Source organism: Salvia hispanica, chromosome 5, assembly GCF_023119035.1.
Source record: "Salvia hispanica cultivar TCC Black 2014 chromosome 5, UniMelb_Shisp_WGS_1.0, whole genome shotgun sequence".
Classification (NCBI taxonomy): Eukaryota; Viridiplantae; Streptophyta; class Magnoliopsida; order Lamiales; family Lamiaceae; genus Salvia; species Salvia hispanica.
Genome location: NC_062969.1, coordinates 14,903,930 through 14,923,389, shown reverse-complemented (window position 1 = coordinate 14,923,389; position 19,460 = coordinate 14,903,930). Strand labels below are relative to the sequence as shown.

General features: G+C 39.4%; 2 protein-coding genes across 2 annotated transcripts; one reads left to right on the top strand and one right to left on the bottom strand.

The window, feature by feature from the left end:
• The first annotated feature begins 1,620 nt into the window (after positions 1 to 1,620).
• Positions 1,621 to 8,607, top strand: LOC125188497 (threonine--tRNA ligase, mitochondrial 1). The gene is made up of 20 exons (XM_048085357.1): positions 1,621 to 1,922; positions 2,005 to 2,242; positions 2,337 to 2,396; positions 2,533 to 2,622; positions 2,874 to 2,948; positions 3,047 to 3,175; positions 3,255 to 3,344; positions 3,445 to 3,533; positions 3,610 to 3,706; positions 3,796 to 3,882; positions 4,000 to 4,084; positions 4,708 to 4,802; positions 5,075 to 5,107; positions 5,194 to 5,280; positions 5,478 to 5,570; positions 5,728 to 5,820; positions 6,291 to 6,512; positions 6,814 to 6,885; positions 8,054 to 8,125; positions 8,362 to 8,607. The coding sequence occupies exons 1-20, from the start codon at positions 1,660 to 1,662 to the stop codon at positions 8,455 to 8,457; spliced, it is 2,166 nt and encodes a 721-aa protein (XP_047941314.1). The 5' UTR covers positions 1,621 to 1,659; the 3' UTR covers positions 8,458 to 8,607.
• Positions 8,608 to 9,639: 1,032 nt separating this feature from the next.
• On the bottom strand, positions 9,640 to 19,459 carry LOC125189500 (probable transcriptional regulator SLK3; the record flags this gene model as incomplete). The annotated part of the gene is made up of 7 exons (XM_048086772.1): positions 9,640 to 10,774; positions 11,616 to 11,677; positions 12,195 to 12,261; positions 12,360 to 12,576; positions 12,943 to 12,991; positions 18,743 to 18,874; positions 19,055 to 19,459. Coding segments are annotated over 7 exons (1,842 nt in total), but the record flags the coding sequence as incomplete, so codon positions are not given.
• Between the last annotated feature and the right edge of the window lies 1 nt (position 19,460).

Sequence of the window (19,460 nt, the reverse complement as noted above, 5' to 3'; positions counted from 1 at the left end):
TCTCTAACCATGCTTGCAACTTTTTTCTCATCAATCCCATAAATATCCCTCCATGTTCCACCATTTTTTACAACTCTGCCTCCAAACCAGTTTGTTTTTTTCGCATCTGCCTATCTATCACATAACATATGGGAGACCATTAGCATTATAGAAATGAATTGAAGACAATTAGCATTAGCATCTGCCTATCACATAACATATGGGAAGACAATTACATATGGCCCATATGGGGCATTTCTTCAACTTCATTTTTTTCTTCATTAAATAAAAAGTCTACATCGTCGTCATCAATATCAAGATTTGTTATTCTTAGCCGTTGAACCTTGTCGCTTGACATGAATCATCAACCACCACCGGGTTGGGAGATGGAGAGAGCTATGACATGGGCCACATCTTCTTCTTCCTGAACATACAAACAAATTCATGGATAAATATTAGACAAAGTTATAATTCAACAACTTATGTAATTAAGCATATTTATAGAATTAACTTGTCACGATGCCATATTCATGGGAATCATCATCCAACTGATTGGTGATTTGGTCTTCTTAACAAGAGATAAACATATCGATTTCATAATAGTAATAAATTAAGTGGAGTATAAGTATAACACTTTGCAAAAGCTTACTTAGAGATGGATAGGTGAGAGATATAATTTGAGAGTTTAAATAAAGAATTTTTGCTAACAAAAATTAGATGATGAAAAGTGAGCATGGGTTTTAAGAAAATTTCAAAAATCACACAATGGTTGGTTTTCTTCCCAGAACTGTCAATTTTGGCATAAAATCGACTTCTTTTTGCAGGTTAGGCCTTCCGCTACGTTGCCCTACCCGACCTCGGCTGCCGTGCCTAAAAATTAGAAAACCATTAAAGCGTCGGTTAAAAATGTGGGATTTCAATTAAATAAAGATATGAACTATAATCGAATTGGACAAATACGATTGACTTGTTTACCTCCAGTTTTAATTCGACTCGGAACCAATAATTCAGTTTACATTCAGTTTTAGTTGGACACGAACCAACAATTTAACCGCATGTACATCATTTTATTAGAGCATCCGCAATGATCGGCTAGCGACCGGCTAGCCGATTCGTCGCGCTAGCCGATCGGCTAGCCGAACCATTGCAATCGGCGAGGACGAAATCGGCGAGCGGATCGGCGTGGGCTGGCCGATCGCTCGTCGCTGGCCGATCGCGCTGGCCGCCTGTATTTTTTTAATAAATTAGTGAGGAGTAGAGTGGGGCGGTGGCTCGTGTGTGGAAGCCCGGATTTTTTTTTATTATGCAATTTTTTTTATTTTTAGTTAATGTACTTTTTTAAAAAAATAAAATTAATAAATTTTCCCGTATATGTCTCGTAAATTTAATTCGGTAATTTAATCGTGATTTTAATTCCGTAAATGTAGTATATTTTGAATTATTTTTATTACGGCTGACCTATGGCTAGTCTATGGCTGGCCTAAATCTGATGTGACAGGTGGATTTTTTAGTGTTGCTGACGTGACAGGAGAGAGAATGGCTAGCCTATTGCTGGCCTATGTACCATTGCGGATGCTCTTAGTCAGGAGTATTAAGAGAATTGAAAAGATGTTTAGACTATTTAATTATTGAAAACTGCAGCAGGTTGAAGAAACCTCACGACTAAACCCTCTGCAGTTTATGCAATTCTGTGTCTTGTGGCGCATCTCCTTCTCCCTCCGCCGTCCTCTGCCTCTCACCTACCCCTGCCGCCGCCTTTTCCATCCGATGGGAGAATCCGCCGCTGGAAGCAAGGCTAAGCCTAGCTCGATCCCTGCTCAACCCGTCTACACCAAAGACGAAGCGTATCTTCAATCCGTCATCCCCAAACGCATCGCGCTCTTCGAATCCCTCCAAAATGACCAAAAGCTTAAGCGATTGGCGCTTTCAGACGAACAAATTACGTAATTCTCGTTAGCTATTCCGCTTTTTTATGTGTGTGTATAGTTGTTGAGTTTCCAATTCTTCGGTTTTTGGCGAATTTAGGATTACATTGCCCGATGGGAAGGTTAAGGAAGGGAAGAAATGGAACACCTCGCCGTTTGATGTGGCGAAGGAGATTTCAAAGAGCTTGGCGTCGAATGCCCTGATTGCGAAGGTTAATGGGGTTTTGTGGGATATGAATCGGCCTCTGGAAGAAGATTGCAAGCTTGCACTCTTTACTTTCGACACTGACGAAGGGCGCGATACATTCTGGCATTCGAGTGCGCACATTCTTGGCGAAGTAAGACTTCTCTAGTCTCATCATTTTATTCATTGAAAGATATGAGTTTGGCTGATCTGACCATTAACCATGTGATTGCTTTGGGTTATTACAGTCGTTGGAGCAAACATATGGATGTAAACTATGCATTGGGCCGTGTACCACCAGAGGGGAGGTGGATTTTGAACTTTTCCTTGTTGCCTTGTTCTCTCACTGATTCATGGTTCCGTATGTTAAAGCAGGGATTGCATTTCAAGTGCTTTTCTCATAATATGTGTGAACTTATGGAAAACTGGCTAAATAATTTGCAGGGATTTTACTACGATGCATTTTATGGCGATTTAGGATTGAACGAGGATCACTTTAAACATATTGAAGCAGCTGCCAAGAAAGCTGTTGATGTATGAGCTTCTTTTACTCTTAAATAGTGAATTTGTATGTTGGATATCCTTAATAGGCACTTGATCGCATGCTGTTATCTGTGACATGCGTTTTGGTTGGTAAATTTATTGCTTCAACATTGACATGTCTTTTTTTTTTGGAAGGAGGTTATGGAAAATAAGGCCTCTTCTACCTCTTTACCTGCATAAGTATGGTGTATTGTTTTATTTTGTAGTACTTCAGGTAATCATTACTTTGCCTTTTGCATTAGGAAAAACAACCTTTCGAGCGTATTGAAGTGACAAGGCAGCAGGCTATCGACATGTTCTCTGATAATCCTTTTAAGGTAATTATACTTCTTTGCATTCGTTATCGAGTGTTTCTATTCTTGAATTAGCTCTGTGTCACTTCTGTATTGTTTTTTCTTTTCCATCCTTTCAACAGGTTGAAATTATAAAAGATTTACCCGAAGATAAAACTATAACGGTATACAGATGTGGTCCTTTGGTTGATCTGTGTCGTGGACCTCACATACCAAGTACTGCTTTTGTGAAAGCGTTTAGTTGCTTGAAGGTGGGATCTGCAATGGAAGTAAATGTTTGCAGTCAACAAAATTGTTTATTTCTCCTTAATCCTTGTTCTGTATTATTAGGCTTCATCTGCTTATTGGCGTGGAAATAAAGACCGTGAGAGCTTGCAGAGGGTTTATGGCATATCTTTTCCAGACCAAAAGCGTTTGAAGGTAATATTTTTTAACATTCCTGTCTACTGTAAGAAGGTGGTAGCTGTTTGCATTATCAGTATCTCTTGACATGTTTTGTTGTAATCGGTAATCCTTTCAGGAATATAAGGCCATGCTTGAAGAAGCTAAAAAATATGATCACAGAGAACTCACTAAAAAGCAAGAACTTTTCTTTTTTCACCCTCTAAGGTAAAAGTTTGAGCTACGTGCATAGTTTGATCTTAATTCATGAATCTAATTAGATGTCTTTTTTCATGCAAGTTAGCCCGGGAAGTTGTTTCTTTCTACCTCATGGCTCTCGAGTTTGCAACAAGTTGCTGGAATTTATACGGAGTCAGTACTGGAAGAGAGGTTATGAGGAGGTTAGACTCTAATGCTGAAAAGGATGCATTTGGATTTGATTATGTACAAGTTCTCTCAATTAATAACCACCTATTACTTGAATCATTAGGTTTGGACTCCAAATATGTACAATATGCAGCTGTGGGAAACATCTGGTCATGCTGCAAACTACAAGGAAAATATGTTTGTGTTTGAGGTTCAATTATTGTTTTAAGAAGATCATTAGAACTCTGTTCTTTATTTTTGGTAATTTTGGGCTGGACTTTATTTATCTGCTAAATTTGATGTAGCATATGTTTTATTGTTATTGCAGGTAGAGAAGCAAGAATTTGGACTCAAGCCAATGAACTGCCCTGGCCATTGTTTAATATTTGATCATAGAGTGCGTTCATATAGAGGTGGGCCTCTTTCCTTTTTGCTGTTTCTACCCTGTTGACTAGAATGGATGTGCCATCAGCCTGCAATTGGGGACTAAAGTCAAATCTGTCCGCAATCCATGTAATTATCGGTTATTATACTACTCCCTCCGTCCCACTCAAGAATGAGTGGCACGAAATTTTATTAAGTGTTGTTAGGTGGAATAAAGTAGAGAGGAAAAAGGTAGTTGAATATTTTAATGAGAAGAGATGGGAGAGGGGGTTATTTCCAAAATTGGAAAGTGGCCATCTTGATTGGGGCAAACAAAAAAGGAAAGGTGGTCATCTTGAATGGGACGGAGGGAGTATTAATCTTAGTTAGGGGATGCATAATTAGTTGATGCAAAATATCATCGCATAAGATGAGTCATCCCAGCTTCTTGTGATATCTGATGATTTCATCAACTTCATTGCTTGAATAACCACTATTTGCATTTCAATGATCGTGTATGGATGCTAACCATCTTGCTATTTCTGTTACACAATGAGAAACTTTTGGATTAGATTTCATGCTTACTGCATGTCCTTGTATTTTTTTTGTGGATTTCTTACATTTAGTTCATTTGTCAAAAGATCCTCACAAATAACATTTGCAACTTTTGCAGAGCTTCCACTCCGCCTGGCTGATTTTGGGGTCTTGCATCGCAATGAGGCAAGCGGTGCTCTTACTGGGTTGACCCGTGTGAGGCGGTTTCAGCAGGTATACCTAAAATCTTGTAAAAAGTGAAAGCGAAAAAACTCGGCGATCTTGTAAACCACTTTCTTATTGTGTGTATCTTGCATCTATCCTTCATTTTTTAACTACTGATCTGGTCTATATTAAGGTCCTTGATTTTCTATCTTTTGGTGATTTGGTCTAAAGTTTACCTTTATGAAGCTTGGTAATTCAGCTTAGTTAAATACTAGATGCAATTTTTATTTCTAATTTTTTTGTGACTGCTACGGAGATTTGACTCCAATGTTTTGGTACAGGATGATGCTCATATCTTCTGCAGGGAGTCTCAAGTAAGATCAGTTATCTGGTTCTATTCTAGTTTTATTGTTTCAGTACAAAGCCTTCTTTCTGATCTTTTTTGCCACAAATTGTACAGATTAAAGACGAAGTCAAGGGTGTCTTAGAATTTATCAGTTGCGTTTATGAAATATTTGGCTTCACTTTTGACCTGAAGTTATCGACGGTATGAATCCCAACAACTCCTAAAAAAAAAGTAGAAAGCACATGTTATAGATGAAAGAGAGCGTATGTTAGATAAAGGAGAGCCTAAAATTTGTTGTTTGTACATGTCACACTCCCTTTTCACTTTGCTCTGGTGCTCAGATCTGAGTGTGGCTGATGCATAGGATCTTGCTTTAATATTTTTCCAATGTCTTGTAGAGGCCAGAGAAATATCTTGGAGATGTTGAAACATGGGAAAGGGCTGAAACTGCTCTTACAGAAGCACTGAATGAGTTTGGAAAGCCCTGGGAGGTTAGTTTCTCATACACTGATATTGCTTAGCCAAACAAAATTTTATTCCACTCTTATGGCATGTGTTTTTTATAAAAAGTGATCACATTTCATTGTTTCCATAGTTTTCAACTTTGTCAACTTCTTTTGCTAGAACTGATTTCAGATATTCTATTAGATAAATGAAGGTGATGGAGCATTTTACGGGCCGAAGATAGATATCAGTGTTTCTGATGCAATGAGAAGAAAATTCCAGTGTGCAACATTGCAGGTTTATTTTATAACTGCCTTTTCCTTATCTTGTCATGTAAATGAGTTGATAAGCGATGGATTTAGCGGACTTTACTTGAAGCAAATCATCCACCCAAATCAATTTTAACGTTTATAACATTCAAGTAGTACCATATTCAATAATTATTTGGGGAATAAGATTGGGGAGATGGCATGGTAGCTAAAACTACAAGTAATAGACAGCAAACTGTTAGACTTGGGAACAGAAGTGCTGTCTGTGGATGGATTTCTGTTAGGCAAAACTATACAATTAAAAGCTACAGGCTATTGGCTGAATATGAGGTTTTGCTAAAATTGTGCTTGAAAAGCTCTTAAACTGCCATAGGACCTGGCAGTTTTTGGCATGCTGGAGGCATGTGGTGTGGTCCCAAATTTTTAAATAGCGCAGACAAAATGTGTTGGCTTCATAATCTAGGTATGGATTTTTGATCAAGTATTCTACTGTTTCAGTTGGACTTTCAACTCCCTGCTCGTTTCAAATTATCTTACTCAGCGGAAGACGAAAACAAGACAGAAACACCTGTAATGATTCACCGAGCAATTCTTGGTTCTGTTGAACGAATGTTTGCTATACTATTGGAGCACTACAAGGGGAAGTGGCCTTTTTGGCTAAGTCCTCGCCAAGCAATAGTATGCCCTGTTTCTGACAAATCACAAAGTTATGCCCTAGAGGTTAGTTGCTGATTTTTCTGAATGTGCACCGACCTTTCTATTTCTTACAGATTTCCAAGATTTGTTATAGGTTTTGTTTTATAATTGGCTTTGTAACAAATTGATAGTCAGAAATTATATCAGTTGCTTATTTTTTATCTTCTATTTTCTCTTCCACCCTTTTTGGTCTGCATGTATGGGATATGCAGATTCTCTAGGTGATTGTGTTCCTTTTTCTTGAAATACTAAGTCATGATCTAAAATTGTCTTTAATCAGCAACCTTAAGGGTTTTTTTCATGATCACCTTTTCATTGATTGTAGGTACGGGATCGCATACATGATGCTGGGTATTATGTTGATGTTGACACAACTGACAGGACAATTAATAAAAAGGTGCGTGTATAGAGATATCCACTGTCTTCATCAGAATGACAATAACTATTACGGTTGTTTTAGTCTTATAAAGCTCCATTCTAATCTTTTAATTTTCAATTAAAAATCCATCCAATAATAACTGACTTTCAAAGAATCATCAGTCATAGAGACATTACATTTGACGTTAGGGGCTCGGCCCAAGAAGACACTCTATAGCTCTCAGCGCAAGTTTTCTCTTTTAATCAAAACATAACTTTAAATGCTTAAAAGACATCTAACAAATGTCGGAAAGTCCTATTTCTATGAACTAGTAATTGTTTGTAAATACATGAAGCATATCTAAGTTTTGGTTTTCGAACGACTATGAATACATGAACTTCTTATCGTTTTAGGAATTCTGTTACAGAGTCCAAATTTCATTAGCCGATAACTCAATTGTATGGGGTTTGATGTGAATTTTAAATTTTTCTGTGGGAAAGCTCTCACTGAAATTTCTCCAATACTATGTGGTTTACAAACACAATTTCCGACAATTTTTTATTTTCTGACTGCAACTATGAAGCCATTTTTTAAATAATTTTTGATGTCCACAATCGAACACTGGTACTATAAAGCTTTCCAATGATGCTTTTGGATTTTATATCATACTCCAGAGAACTGATTTATTTGCTAATGAAATGCTAAATCCCAAAAATAAAAGTTAATGTATTTTTCGAGTAAAAAATTAGATTTGGTTAATAACTAAAATTTGGGGATGGTGCATTTACAAGAAATTAAAGGTATTTTTATGGCAACATGAGACAAATTTCCAAATTCTCATAACATTAACCCTATATAGCCTTGGCCTTTCAATCATGAATGTGGGAGGAGCAGACTTGATAGGACACTGGCCTTAATATGTATTTATCTTAGACATTTCTCATATTTTTATACACCATATCTTGATTCACTGCAGACTTTTGCACGGTACAATTTTGGATTCTTTTTCTTTTTGTTAATTGGGTGTTATTCTAGCATTTTATAATAAGCTCCATTTTTTTCAATTGGAAAAGCTTCAGGACATTATGTGACCAGTAAACTCATAGGGTTTCATTAGAAGTTTTAATGTTGAAGTTTTTACTTTTAAGCTCTGTTTATGACATGATGGTGTGGATATATACTAAAGGTTGGTTTTGGGTGATTGTAGGTACGAGAAGCTCAATTGGCTCAGTACAACTATATCTTAGTTGTTGGGGAGAAAGAAGTTGGAACCGGACAGGTAGTCATCAAACTTTAGAATTTATGTCATATTCCGGGCATGTTATTTGACAAGAAGCTTGTGTACTTACTGAATACTCGCATGCTAATTAATAATATTCCTTGTATATTCTTTGCTGCAACCTTGTGGAGGTTGATCCTTTTCTGGATTGCTAGATTGGGCTACACTTGACATTGTTGCAAATTTGTATTTCTTGTCAAGATTTCACCTGTTTCGTTGTACTTGCATGTCTTCAGGTGGCTGTGCGAGTCAGAGACAAAAATGATGCTCCCCTGAAGCACATCGACGATCTACTGCTACAATTTAAGGACGAGGTTGCATCTTTTAGGTAGTCAGATGACAGAATTGATGTCCATTCTAATGTGGCCTTTTCCAGTGCTGAGAGAATGAATTATAAACAAAAGCACCAAAACCAAAATATAGACAGCAAAAACCGCTTGTGTTGTTTATTTCCTTTTTTTAAGGTAAACATGTTGGTTTCATATGTTAGTGCACATGCCATTATTCGAACCTTTTACCATCTCAATCGCATATCTATTAGGTACTCTGCTTGTATTCCTCCATCTAAGTGGGAATTACCTTATTCATTTGAAACGCAAGTATTTTCATTCACTAAGGTCCCGTATGGTTGAATCGAAAGAGCAATATTATATGTTATAAATGAAGAATTCTTCTTGTTTATACTCATAAAATGAATGTTGTGAAACTATTTTGCAGCGTGAGCTAGCTTAAGCCATTTTTTATACCAGTATGTTGACGAGTTCTCCTCCCACGTCGTGTTGGCCGGACGTACCAATGAGCACTTGGTTACTAATCGTATAAATTTTATGAGTATGTGACTCAGTGTTCGGTGTATACTATTTATTGTGATATAGTAGTAGTACATATATTTATAAGCAACTCTCCTTGATCACTTAAACATGAACAAACAACGATGAATCCCATCTAAGTGTGTGACAATCCCTGAATTATCTTCACAGTTTGGTTTGTGCTATAGATTCATTTGCAATTTTGTTTGAGATATCGCATGTATGCATTGTCGAACAAATGCTTTCATGGTGATCTCAGTGACTAAATCCTTCTAGCCGTTACCAAACACCTTTTTGCATTGATCCAAGATGGAAGTAGTTTAAGGTGAGCCTTTTATTATTAATTTAATCCTCACAATAGGTTCTTAGGGATATAGTGTCGCGACCAGCTGGTTTGAAAGGGCATAAAGGTTTCTAATGAAGTTCACTTACTCGAGCATGTTTACTATTCTCTCCGTCGAGATAGATGTCACACTTGGATGATGACACGAGATTTTAAGAGATGTTATCCAGTGTGTTATATAAAGAGAGTACAATTAGTTAAGTGTATTAATGGAGAAAGAAAAAAAGACATTTGGAGTAATAATGAAGAGAGATAAAAGTAGTTGAGTGTATTAATTTGTCGTTTACTCTTTTAAAAAACAAATGTGATATTTATTATTGAACAAACAAAAAATGCAAGTGCGACATCTCAATAGATTACACTTGCAAGAAGTTTCACATATGGAAACCCATTAGTTTAAGAAAGGAATAAACAAAAGTCAAAACAAAAAAGAATAATGTGCTAGAAACTGTCCAACAACTTCCATAATCAGGAGAAAAAAAGAAAAGAAAAGAAAAGACAAGATTAAACTGAAACAAGCTGTACATCATTCTCTGTTCAACTCCATGGCTCAAGACTTGTTAATAGCAGAGAATATACTAAGTTAGTCAAGCCTTCCAGTCAAAGTTCATGCTGTCGTCCAGATCATCGTTAAAAAAACCATTCTCCGAGAACTCATGGGGGACATCAGGAACCAACTCATCGGATAGATGCAGGTTCTGGGACAAATCCGACGTTTTTTCACTGAATCCAATGCTGTTCCCAGCAGTAGTAGGAGGTTCAGCATTTGATGTATTAAAACTATTGCTTCTGCTTGGAGGCCGTCCAGCACTATTCCCTGGTGCGTTTCCAGCTCCACTGATTGTCGGGGAACTCCTAAAGCCAGCACCTTCCCTCGAAAAATTGCCACCTTGACTCTGTGCAGACAAGGACTGATGTGGTGGAGCTGTCCCATTATTTTTATTGCTCATATCTTGCAGAAGCTGCTGGATCATTTGTTGTTGTAATGCTTGGCTGCCTTGAGAGTGATGTTGATGCAATGGGCCATTTCCATTTGTCAAATGCTGCTGCATTAGCTGCTGTCGTTGAGAAGCTTGGCCACCAGAGAAGCTGCCGGCTGGTTGATTCTGAAAGCTACCTGGCAAAATACCCGGAGTTGTAGGCTGGCTGGATGTACTGAAAGGCGAAGACGCATCCTGCTGATGTGAGCTATGCGCTGAGTTCATCGAGTTTTGTCTCGTCAGCAAATTCTGGTAGTTAGTCAAAGCAAGAGCAGCCTGTGCTGAGCCAGTCAGAGCACCACGACCAACCAGCTGTTGGTTATTGCTTATCGATCCATTAAGCCCGGGATTCAGTGACATCAGCTTGTTGAGTGTGTTGCGATCACTAGGAAGACCACCCACCTGTTCCATTTCTTGCATCTTTTGCATCTGAACCTTGGGCGTGGAGGTGTCTCGGGGGAAATTCTTCAAGCCCTCTGCAAAATAAATGACATGACTCGTAGTCGTAGTCGTACAACTGAATTTGAGCACCTAATGAGGTTTAAAAGCAATTGAATGTTTTCTGTAATCAGGCCAAATCCCAGCGACATCGTAATTATACCTTATTACATTGATTGAAGAGTGTCACAGCGGAATAAATATTATCGGCATGTTGAATCAATTGGAGATACTTTATTTAATTTTTACCAGTACCATTTGTACATTATATTCAAATATTATACTACCAGCTCAAAAACTCCTGAAGCAAGAAGGCAAAGAGGAAAACATTACTTGAGCTTTAAGCATAATCTATATAGCCCTTTTAGCTATATTTTCGGTTACTCCACCCGTTTCATATAGTATTCGCCCCAGTTTAACAACTGCCCAATATTCAGCTCAAGAGATTGGATTCAGTTACTATTAAAATACAAGTAAAAGTTTCAAGCTTTAGCAAATTGAATACATTTTCCATTTCAGAAGCCCGATAATATTAGTTAGTTGTATCCGCGACACATCAGATTGTGACTGAACATACTTAAAGATATGTCCACTAGCATTAACAGGCAGGCGCAACTCTTTCCTAGATACACCACATGTGTGAAAACGCAAATAACTCTCTACTAAGGCAACCAGAACTCTCATAGGAGAGTTGGAGTTTGGTGTAGACAGAATCTTACTAATGAATGAAGAACAAATATTTTTGCTTCCACATGACAAATAATAGAACAATGACATAAAAGACATGACATATGGTTACTGTTCCTAGTCGCATTATTTGAACAAAATTCATTAACCAGAGCTCAACTTCAAGATATGATGTGAAATATAGCAACAGAGAGAACAAAGACAACAAACCAAGCTTTTCACTCACATTGCACTATTTGCTTGTATATCTGGTTGTGCTTTGGCATTTTTGTGCAACTTGCAGTAATTGATTCACCTGCAACTCTAGAGGATCATGAAAAAGGTCATTTTAGGGATTTTACAAGCCAAGAATCCAGATTGTAATCATTGACACAATTTATTCTATACCTATTAGATATCTAACAATATATCTAATTCCATTGATAAAACAATATGAAAAGACATTTTCAAATCAAATGCCAAATTTGGATAGAGAAGCACTTTTGGATAGGAAGGACACAGAAGGTCTGCACTGAGAAATTCTAGCAATAAAAAATATCAACTATAACAGTAAGCTTCAACTATAATAATTTGAGAAGAACCAAGAGTAACAAAAGAGGAGTGCATAATAAGGCCCAGTGGTGCTTTTATTAAATTCGAGAAGCAGGAAATTCCTTCAACTACAATATAATGGTGTACCCTGGGTTGTGCAAACTCTAAAAACATTAATCTAATGTTACAATAATAAATTCGAGTAAGGAAGTTGCACATTTAAAAGTAGTTAGAATAACTTTGCAATAAATGAACTAGATTGGGAAGTGAAAGTTATGTACCTGTGGTGCAACCAATCTGCGAGCAAGAAGTTCTTCATGATGACGTGCACAAAACTCCCATGATAATGTTTAAAGAAGTTCAGAGTGCGAGAGTAAACATGAGTACAATTGGGAGATGAACCTGAAGGTACTTTCAATTGTCAAATGAACAGGTCTACACAGGGCATCTTAAGATCAGGGGTGAAAATGATGCGAAGCTGGCCCTCACGAACCACGCGAAGTTGTTCATATACACTTTCTTGGACTGCCTTGGCATACTGCAGCATCATCATTCCTGAAGGAAATCTACATTCACGAGGCAAGTCCAGAAAAAGAAGCTCATCGATGACACCACTACCAAATTTGATTTCATTGAGTCTGGGGAGCACTTCAAATGTCGCTTCTGTCAATATCACAAAGAAAGCAGGAAGTATTAGGCACAAACAACCAAATGTATATGACTAGTATTACAAGTTTCAACTTGAAGAGGTGTATGGAATTTAAGTGGGACTACATCCGCCAAGAAGCATTAAAGCCAAGTAGCTAACTGAATATAGTTAAGTGAACATTGCAATGCAACAACAAATTAGAATTTGATATGTGTCTAAGGCTCAGACCTATAGCCAAAATAGCAAATACTCCTCAGGGATTTACAGGTAATAAAAAGATAGAATTGACCGAATATGATCATAGCATATTCTTGATTCAACAGAAAGTGATGTCAATTGAAACAGAAAAGGCAAATGATATAATGTTAGATAAAGCTAACCAAATCCCCTTCCAGATTTTGACCCACAAATGTCACACTGCCATGCATCCTGCACAAAGAAGAAGCAACAAGAACATCAAATACTAATTCAGGCTTTTATATACTTGGGGCAAGCCCCTGGAGAAACTGATAGGTTATAAGCAGTTTATAAAGTTGTAAAAGATCACGATAATAATTATCACTGTGCCTCTTGGGAAGAGGAAAAATCAAGCTGAAAAGTAAGTGCACAATAGTTTCCGGTAAAGTAAGGAGTGAGCCAAGGCAATTACCATTGCTGCTTGTCAAAGCATATTAAGTGGAGGAAAAGATAGCAGAATAAATTAATTTACTAGGATTGATACAATTGCATGTTATCCTAGAATAAATTGATTACAAAAATATTGTGTTTCCATACATAGCTCGTATTCTCACCTATATATTGAGGTGTTGAATTATATTGTAAACATATCAAAGAAATAAACAATCATCTTCTACTCCTAAAACCCTTTCTATCGCTATGCACAGCACCAAGAATCTCGCCTCTCTCGATTACCATCTTTAAAATGGTATCAGAGCGGGTCGCCGATGTGGGTCACATTTAACTGACCCAGCAGTATATCTGGGCTGAAACCGAAAAAATGACTGACCTAGCAGTATATCTGGGTTTAAAAATTTGGGCTAGTGGTCCAATCGATCCCAAAAAAATTGGGCCAGTTGTCCAATCGATCAGAAAAAAAAGCCCAACCCCTCCAAGTTCACCTTGAAGGGTTTGAGGGAGGGTGTTGGCAATTGAAACTAGAAAAATAACATATAACTATCCCACATCGGTGTCAAAAGAAAACTGAAATTAGTATATAAGTCTCATGGGCCCTCCTCCTATCACCAATTGGTTTTAGGATGGAACCCATGGATTTCTATCATGGTATCATAGCAAGTTTATCCGGGCTTGAGACTCAGAAAATTATCATCATAGTCTCGAGTACCTTCCCCGACCTTTTGAACCTGCAAAACACAGCCAACAAACATGTCAGATTCAGAACCTGAAACACCTCCAAAAAACATGTCAGATTCAGAACCTGAAACACCTCCAAAAAACAGCCAACCAATAACCCTTTCAACAGAGCAATTCACTGAGTTCATGAGACTAAGTATGTCTCAGAAAAGCCCAAACAATCAACCTTCATCTATGGAATCACTAGGCGAGGTGCGCTTGGTAGAAAAGCTCAATGGGGACAATTATCCTCTATGGGCAAAACTGATGAGAAGGGGCATCCGTGGGAAGGGACTGGCGTCTCACATAACAGGAGTTACAGACCCTCCCCCACCGACCGACCCTAACTACAACAGATGGCAGTAGCGAGACGATTGCTGCTTCAACTGGATAATCAACAATATCGATGCCAACCTCGTCAATGAGGTCTCCCAATACGAAATGGCCTACGACTTGTGGGATAGTCTGGCCACAACGTATGGAAGCGGCGCCGACCAATTCCAGATCTCTGACCTGCACAGATATGGAATCTATCATTGGAGAGTCTATGGCAAAAGCTTCAAGATTTATGGATCTCAATTGACACCAGGATCCAAACCCGATGGATACACCGTCCAACACCGAAAATTACAACCAACATATACAAAAACACATGTTATATCAGTTCATGTGGGCATTAGACGATCACAGATATGATAAAATCAAGAGAGAAATCCTGAATATGGATCCAATACCAACAACGAGGAAGGCGTACGGACTGGTCAGACGGGAATCCGTCAATGAGAAACTTTGAATCCAGAACCCAAGGAGTCCGGAATCGGAGTGGGACTTGCTATGTTCGACAGACATCGAACATTCACCACCCAGAATCATCTACCGCCAAGGAACCCCAGTTACCGGAAGGAGGAATATAAGAGCAACCTGGTGTGCAGTCATTGTGGAGGCAAAAAGCACACCAACGACACATGCTTTCATATACACGGGTTCCCGGAGTGGTGGGAGGAGATGAAGAAGAATAGGCAAGCCCAAAATGCCGGCCGAAGCAGCAGGGGCGGCGGCGGACGAGTATCATCAGCCGTGGCCATTGACCGCGCCACCTACATCGACAAGCCGGCGGGCAACAACGGCGGTAACGGTGAGAGCCCGATCGAGGAAAAACCAGCCGCCATTGCATCTGTTTCCATGGCCAAAACATGGCCAGAAGGTACAAAATTATCCACCGAAATCATCGGAGGCGAAAGTTGGACGGAGGCAGCGGCGGAATCTAGGGTTCCCACCTGCGAATTGGGGGAGGAGGCGGCTAGGGTTTCAAATAAAAACCCTATTAAATACTCCAATCTTTCCAAAATCACAAACCCACCCCCCAAAATTTTGAAATACCGACCCCAACCCCGACCTCGAATATCCTCCCAAATACCGCCCCAACACTCTTCTAAATCTCAAACTAACCCCCGCCTGATACTAAATTCTCAAAACCCACCCCACACTTCTCGAAAATCTCAAACAGAACCCCAGATTGCAAAAACTTTTCAAATTACGCCCCAGCCTTCCGTAATTACCAAATATCAGCCCAATAGACCCTGTCAAAATTCTTTCGACGCCTTGGCATGTTCTTCCACTTCCATATCAGGTCCGAAAGATCCTCACCGGATTTTTGACTGTGGGGCGACATATACAATTTCATTCGAAGCCTCAGATTTTGTATCCATCTCCAATTCCAAAAAATCCTATGTCCAAACGGCCAGCGAATTGGGGGAGGAGGCGGCTAGGGTTTCAAATAAAAACCCTATTAAATACTCCAATCTTTCCAAAATCACAAACCCACCCCCCAAAATTTTGAAATACCGACCCCAACCCCGACCTCGAATATCCTCCCAAATACCGCCCCAACACTCTTCTAAATCTCAAACTAACCCCCGCCTGATACTAAATTCTCAAAACCCACCCCACACTTCTCGAAAATCTCAAACAGAACCCCAGATTGCAAAAACTTTTCAAATTACGCCCCAGCCTTCCGTAATTACCAAATATCAGCCCAATAGACCCTGTCAAAATTCTTTCGACGCCTTGGCATGTTCTTCCACTTCCATATCAGGTCCGAAAGATCCTCACCGGATTTTTGACTGTGGGGCGACATATACAATTTCATTCGAAGCCTCAGATTTTGTATCCATCTCCAATTCCAAAAAATCCTATGTCCAAACGGCCAGTGGGGACCTAGCACAAGTCATGGGAACGGGCACTATAAATATTTCACCCACTCTATGTCTCTCTAATTGTCTCTTTGTTCCGTCCTTACCACACAAGCTCTTGTCCATTAGTCATGTGACTAAAATATTGAATTGTAAATTGCTAATGCAACCACAATTTTGCATGTTGCAGGATATCAAGACAGAGATGATAGTTGGGCATGGCACTGAGCGATTCAGATTGTATTATGTGGATGAGATAGCCCAACAGAGTGCTGCAATGATGCTGACTCCCGGACCGACAGACAGACATGCTTGGCTTTGGCATCGTCGGTTAGGGCACCCATCTCTAGGATATTTTCGCCTACTTTTTCCTGAATTAGTCTCTTCTATGCAAACTTTTCATTGTGATACTTGTGTGTTGGCCAAAAACCATAGACATTCTTTCAAGTTGAACAATACAAGAGTGAAATTTCCATTTGCTTTAGTACATTCTGATGTTTGGGGTCCTGCCTCTATCACTGGGGGGGCGAGGTTTTCGTTACTTTGTGTTTTTTATTGATGAATACTCTTGCATGACATGGATCTATTTTTTGAAAAAGAAACATGAAGTGTTTGATAAGTTCGTAGACTTCTATAACCTTGTTCAAACTCAGTATAATCACACAATTCAAATCCTTAGGTCCGACAATGGGGGGGAATTTGCCAATAATAGAATGCAAGACTTTTTTAGAAAAAAGGGACTAGTCCAGCAAACCTCGTGTGCATACACTCCGGAACAAAATGGGGTACCCGAAAGAAAAAACCGATATATCCTTGAAATTACACGAGCCCTATTAATTGAATCCAAAATACCAAAATCCTTTTGGCCCGAAGCTATAGCCACTGCAGTATATCTTATAAATTGCCTACCCACAAAAATCCTGGCTTCAAAACTCCCTTAGATATTTTCTCACACCACTTCGAAATGCCATCATCCTTATCCCTTGAACCCAGAGTGTTCGGCTGTTCTGTCTTTGTTCACATTCCCAAACACGAACGATCCAAATTTGATCCCTGCGCCCTAAAATGTGTCTTTCTTGGCTACGGAAAACATCAGAAAGGTTACAGGTGCTATGACCCAACAACCCGAAAAATGCATACCACCATGAATTGTGATTTTGTCGAGGGGGAATACTTCTACAGCCAATCTAGTAGTCAGGGGGAGACACAAACTTCAGACAATAGTCCAAACAATGACCTCCTAGATTGGCTACCAGATATTGAAAACCACCATTTAGGGGCAGAACCACATCTAGGGGAACAACAGACAGGGGGAGAGTCACAGCCAAGCCCAATCACAGTCGTTGGTCCACCTGAGGAAGTGAACAACACCGCCGGGTCGTCAAGTCCTGTAATACAGAACGAAGAACACAGTGGCATTGTCCAACCATCAACCCCGCCTTCGATGTCTGAGGTAAACAATTCAAATTTTGATAAAATACCTTCAGAAAATACTAATCTTGATAGGGGCAATAATGAAGAATGTGGAACTAGTGGAAGAAGTGGAGATACTGAAGATCCATTTTTGCCCCCAGGAGTACAAGGGGATCCCTCCAAAGAGATACTCACCGGACTGGAAAGGGAGAAAAGCAAAATATGCAGTATCAAATATTGCTCAGGGACACCTGACAGAAATGGCCCGAGCCTTCGAAGCTGGCCTGTATGAAGAGGAAGAAATCCCACAACCGTTTGAGGAGGCCAGAAAACAAAAAAATTGGAGAGAATCCATGAAAAAGTAGATAGATGCACTGGTAAAAAACGGCACATGGGAGAAGTGCACTTTGCCGTCAGGAAGAAGCCAGTTGGATGTCGATGGATATTTACCATAAAAAGAAGAGCAGATGGTTCAATTGAGAGATACAAGGCGAGACTTGTGGCGAAAGGATACACCCAGGTGTATGGAGTAGACTATGACGAAACATTCTCCCCAGTTGCTAAGATAGATACTATGCGAGCCCTATTGTCTGTAGAAGTGTGTAAAGATTGGCCACTACACCAATTTGATGTCACCAATGCCTTCCTCCATGGAGAGTTGGAAAACAACAAGGAGGTATACATGGAAGTTCCACCAGGATTTTCTGAAGAGTTTGGGGAAGGAGAAGTCTGCCGACTACGAAAAACATCGTATGGATTGAAGCAATCTCCACGGATATGGTTCAGAAGATTCTGCCAAGCAATGGTCAAGCATGGTTTTAAGCAAAGCCACTCTGATCACACACTCTTCACAAAAAGGAGAGACAACAAGGTAAAATGTCTGATCATTTACGTTGATGATATGATCATTACTGGAGATGATGTAGAAGAAATCCAAAGATTGAAGGAAAACTTGTTTAAAGAGTTTGAGATGAAAGATCTAGGAGCACTGAAATACTTCTTGGGGATAGAAGTGTTAAGATCCAGACACGGAATATTCTTAAGACAAAAGAAGTATGTTCTAGATTTGTTGACAGAAACGGGTCTTCTTGATTGCAAACCCGCAGACACTCCAATGATTCCCAACCATAGCTTAAAAATAGAAGAAGGAGCCGATCTCGCAGACAGGGAAATATACCAATGGCTCGTCGAAAAACTCATCTACCTCTCACACACTAGACCCGACATTTCCTGCCTGGGGGAATACTCCTAGGGAATGATGCCCCACATTATCATATAAGGATAGACACCACCTCTTCTTTGCACGTGGAGAGTAATACTCAGCTACAAATTTTCTCCAATAGGCAATAGTATTGTCCTAGCAAGACCAATAATAGATATATCACCACAAAGTGTCCAAAAACGTCTCAACCCTAGATAGGAATAAAGACAAGTAGAATACATGCACATTTGCAGAATAGGTCATGAGTCATCGCTGTGAATAATAATAAAAGGTTTTCCAAATCACTTAAGAACTAAGATACCACCAGGCACTTACAGCAGGTCTCTGTCTCTGGTGATACAAGTACTGCATTAGTCGACGTGAACAGACACCACCACCATCATAGGGGCGCTTTATTCCAGACGCAGGCTGCATTCCCTGTTGTAGAAGCTGCTGTCTTAGCTGCTGCTGCTGTTGTTGCTGCATCAACTGAACTCTCTGCATGGGGGGCATAGACTGAAGAAGCTGTTGCTGTTCCCGATGCTGTTGCTGTTGCTGTCTTAGTCTCTGTTGTTGAATTAGAGCTTGCAACTGAGGATTGGGGTTCTGTAAATGCATGGGATCTTGTTTCTGCAACAGCTGTTGCAAAACCTGCTGCTGCATAATATCTTCCTGCTTAATATCCAATCGGGGTTTCTTTTGTAGCTGAGAAATAGCAGTTGGATCCTGAATGAAAGAATTA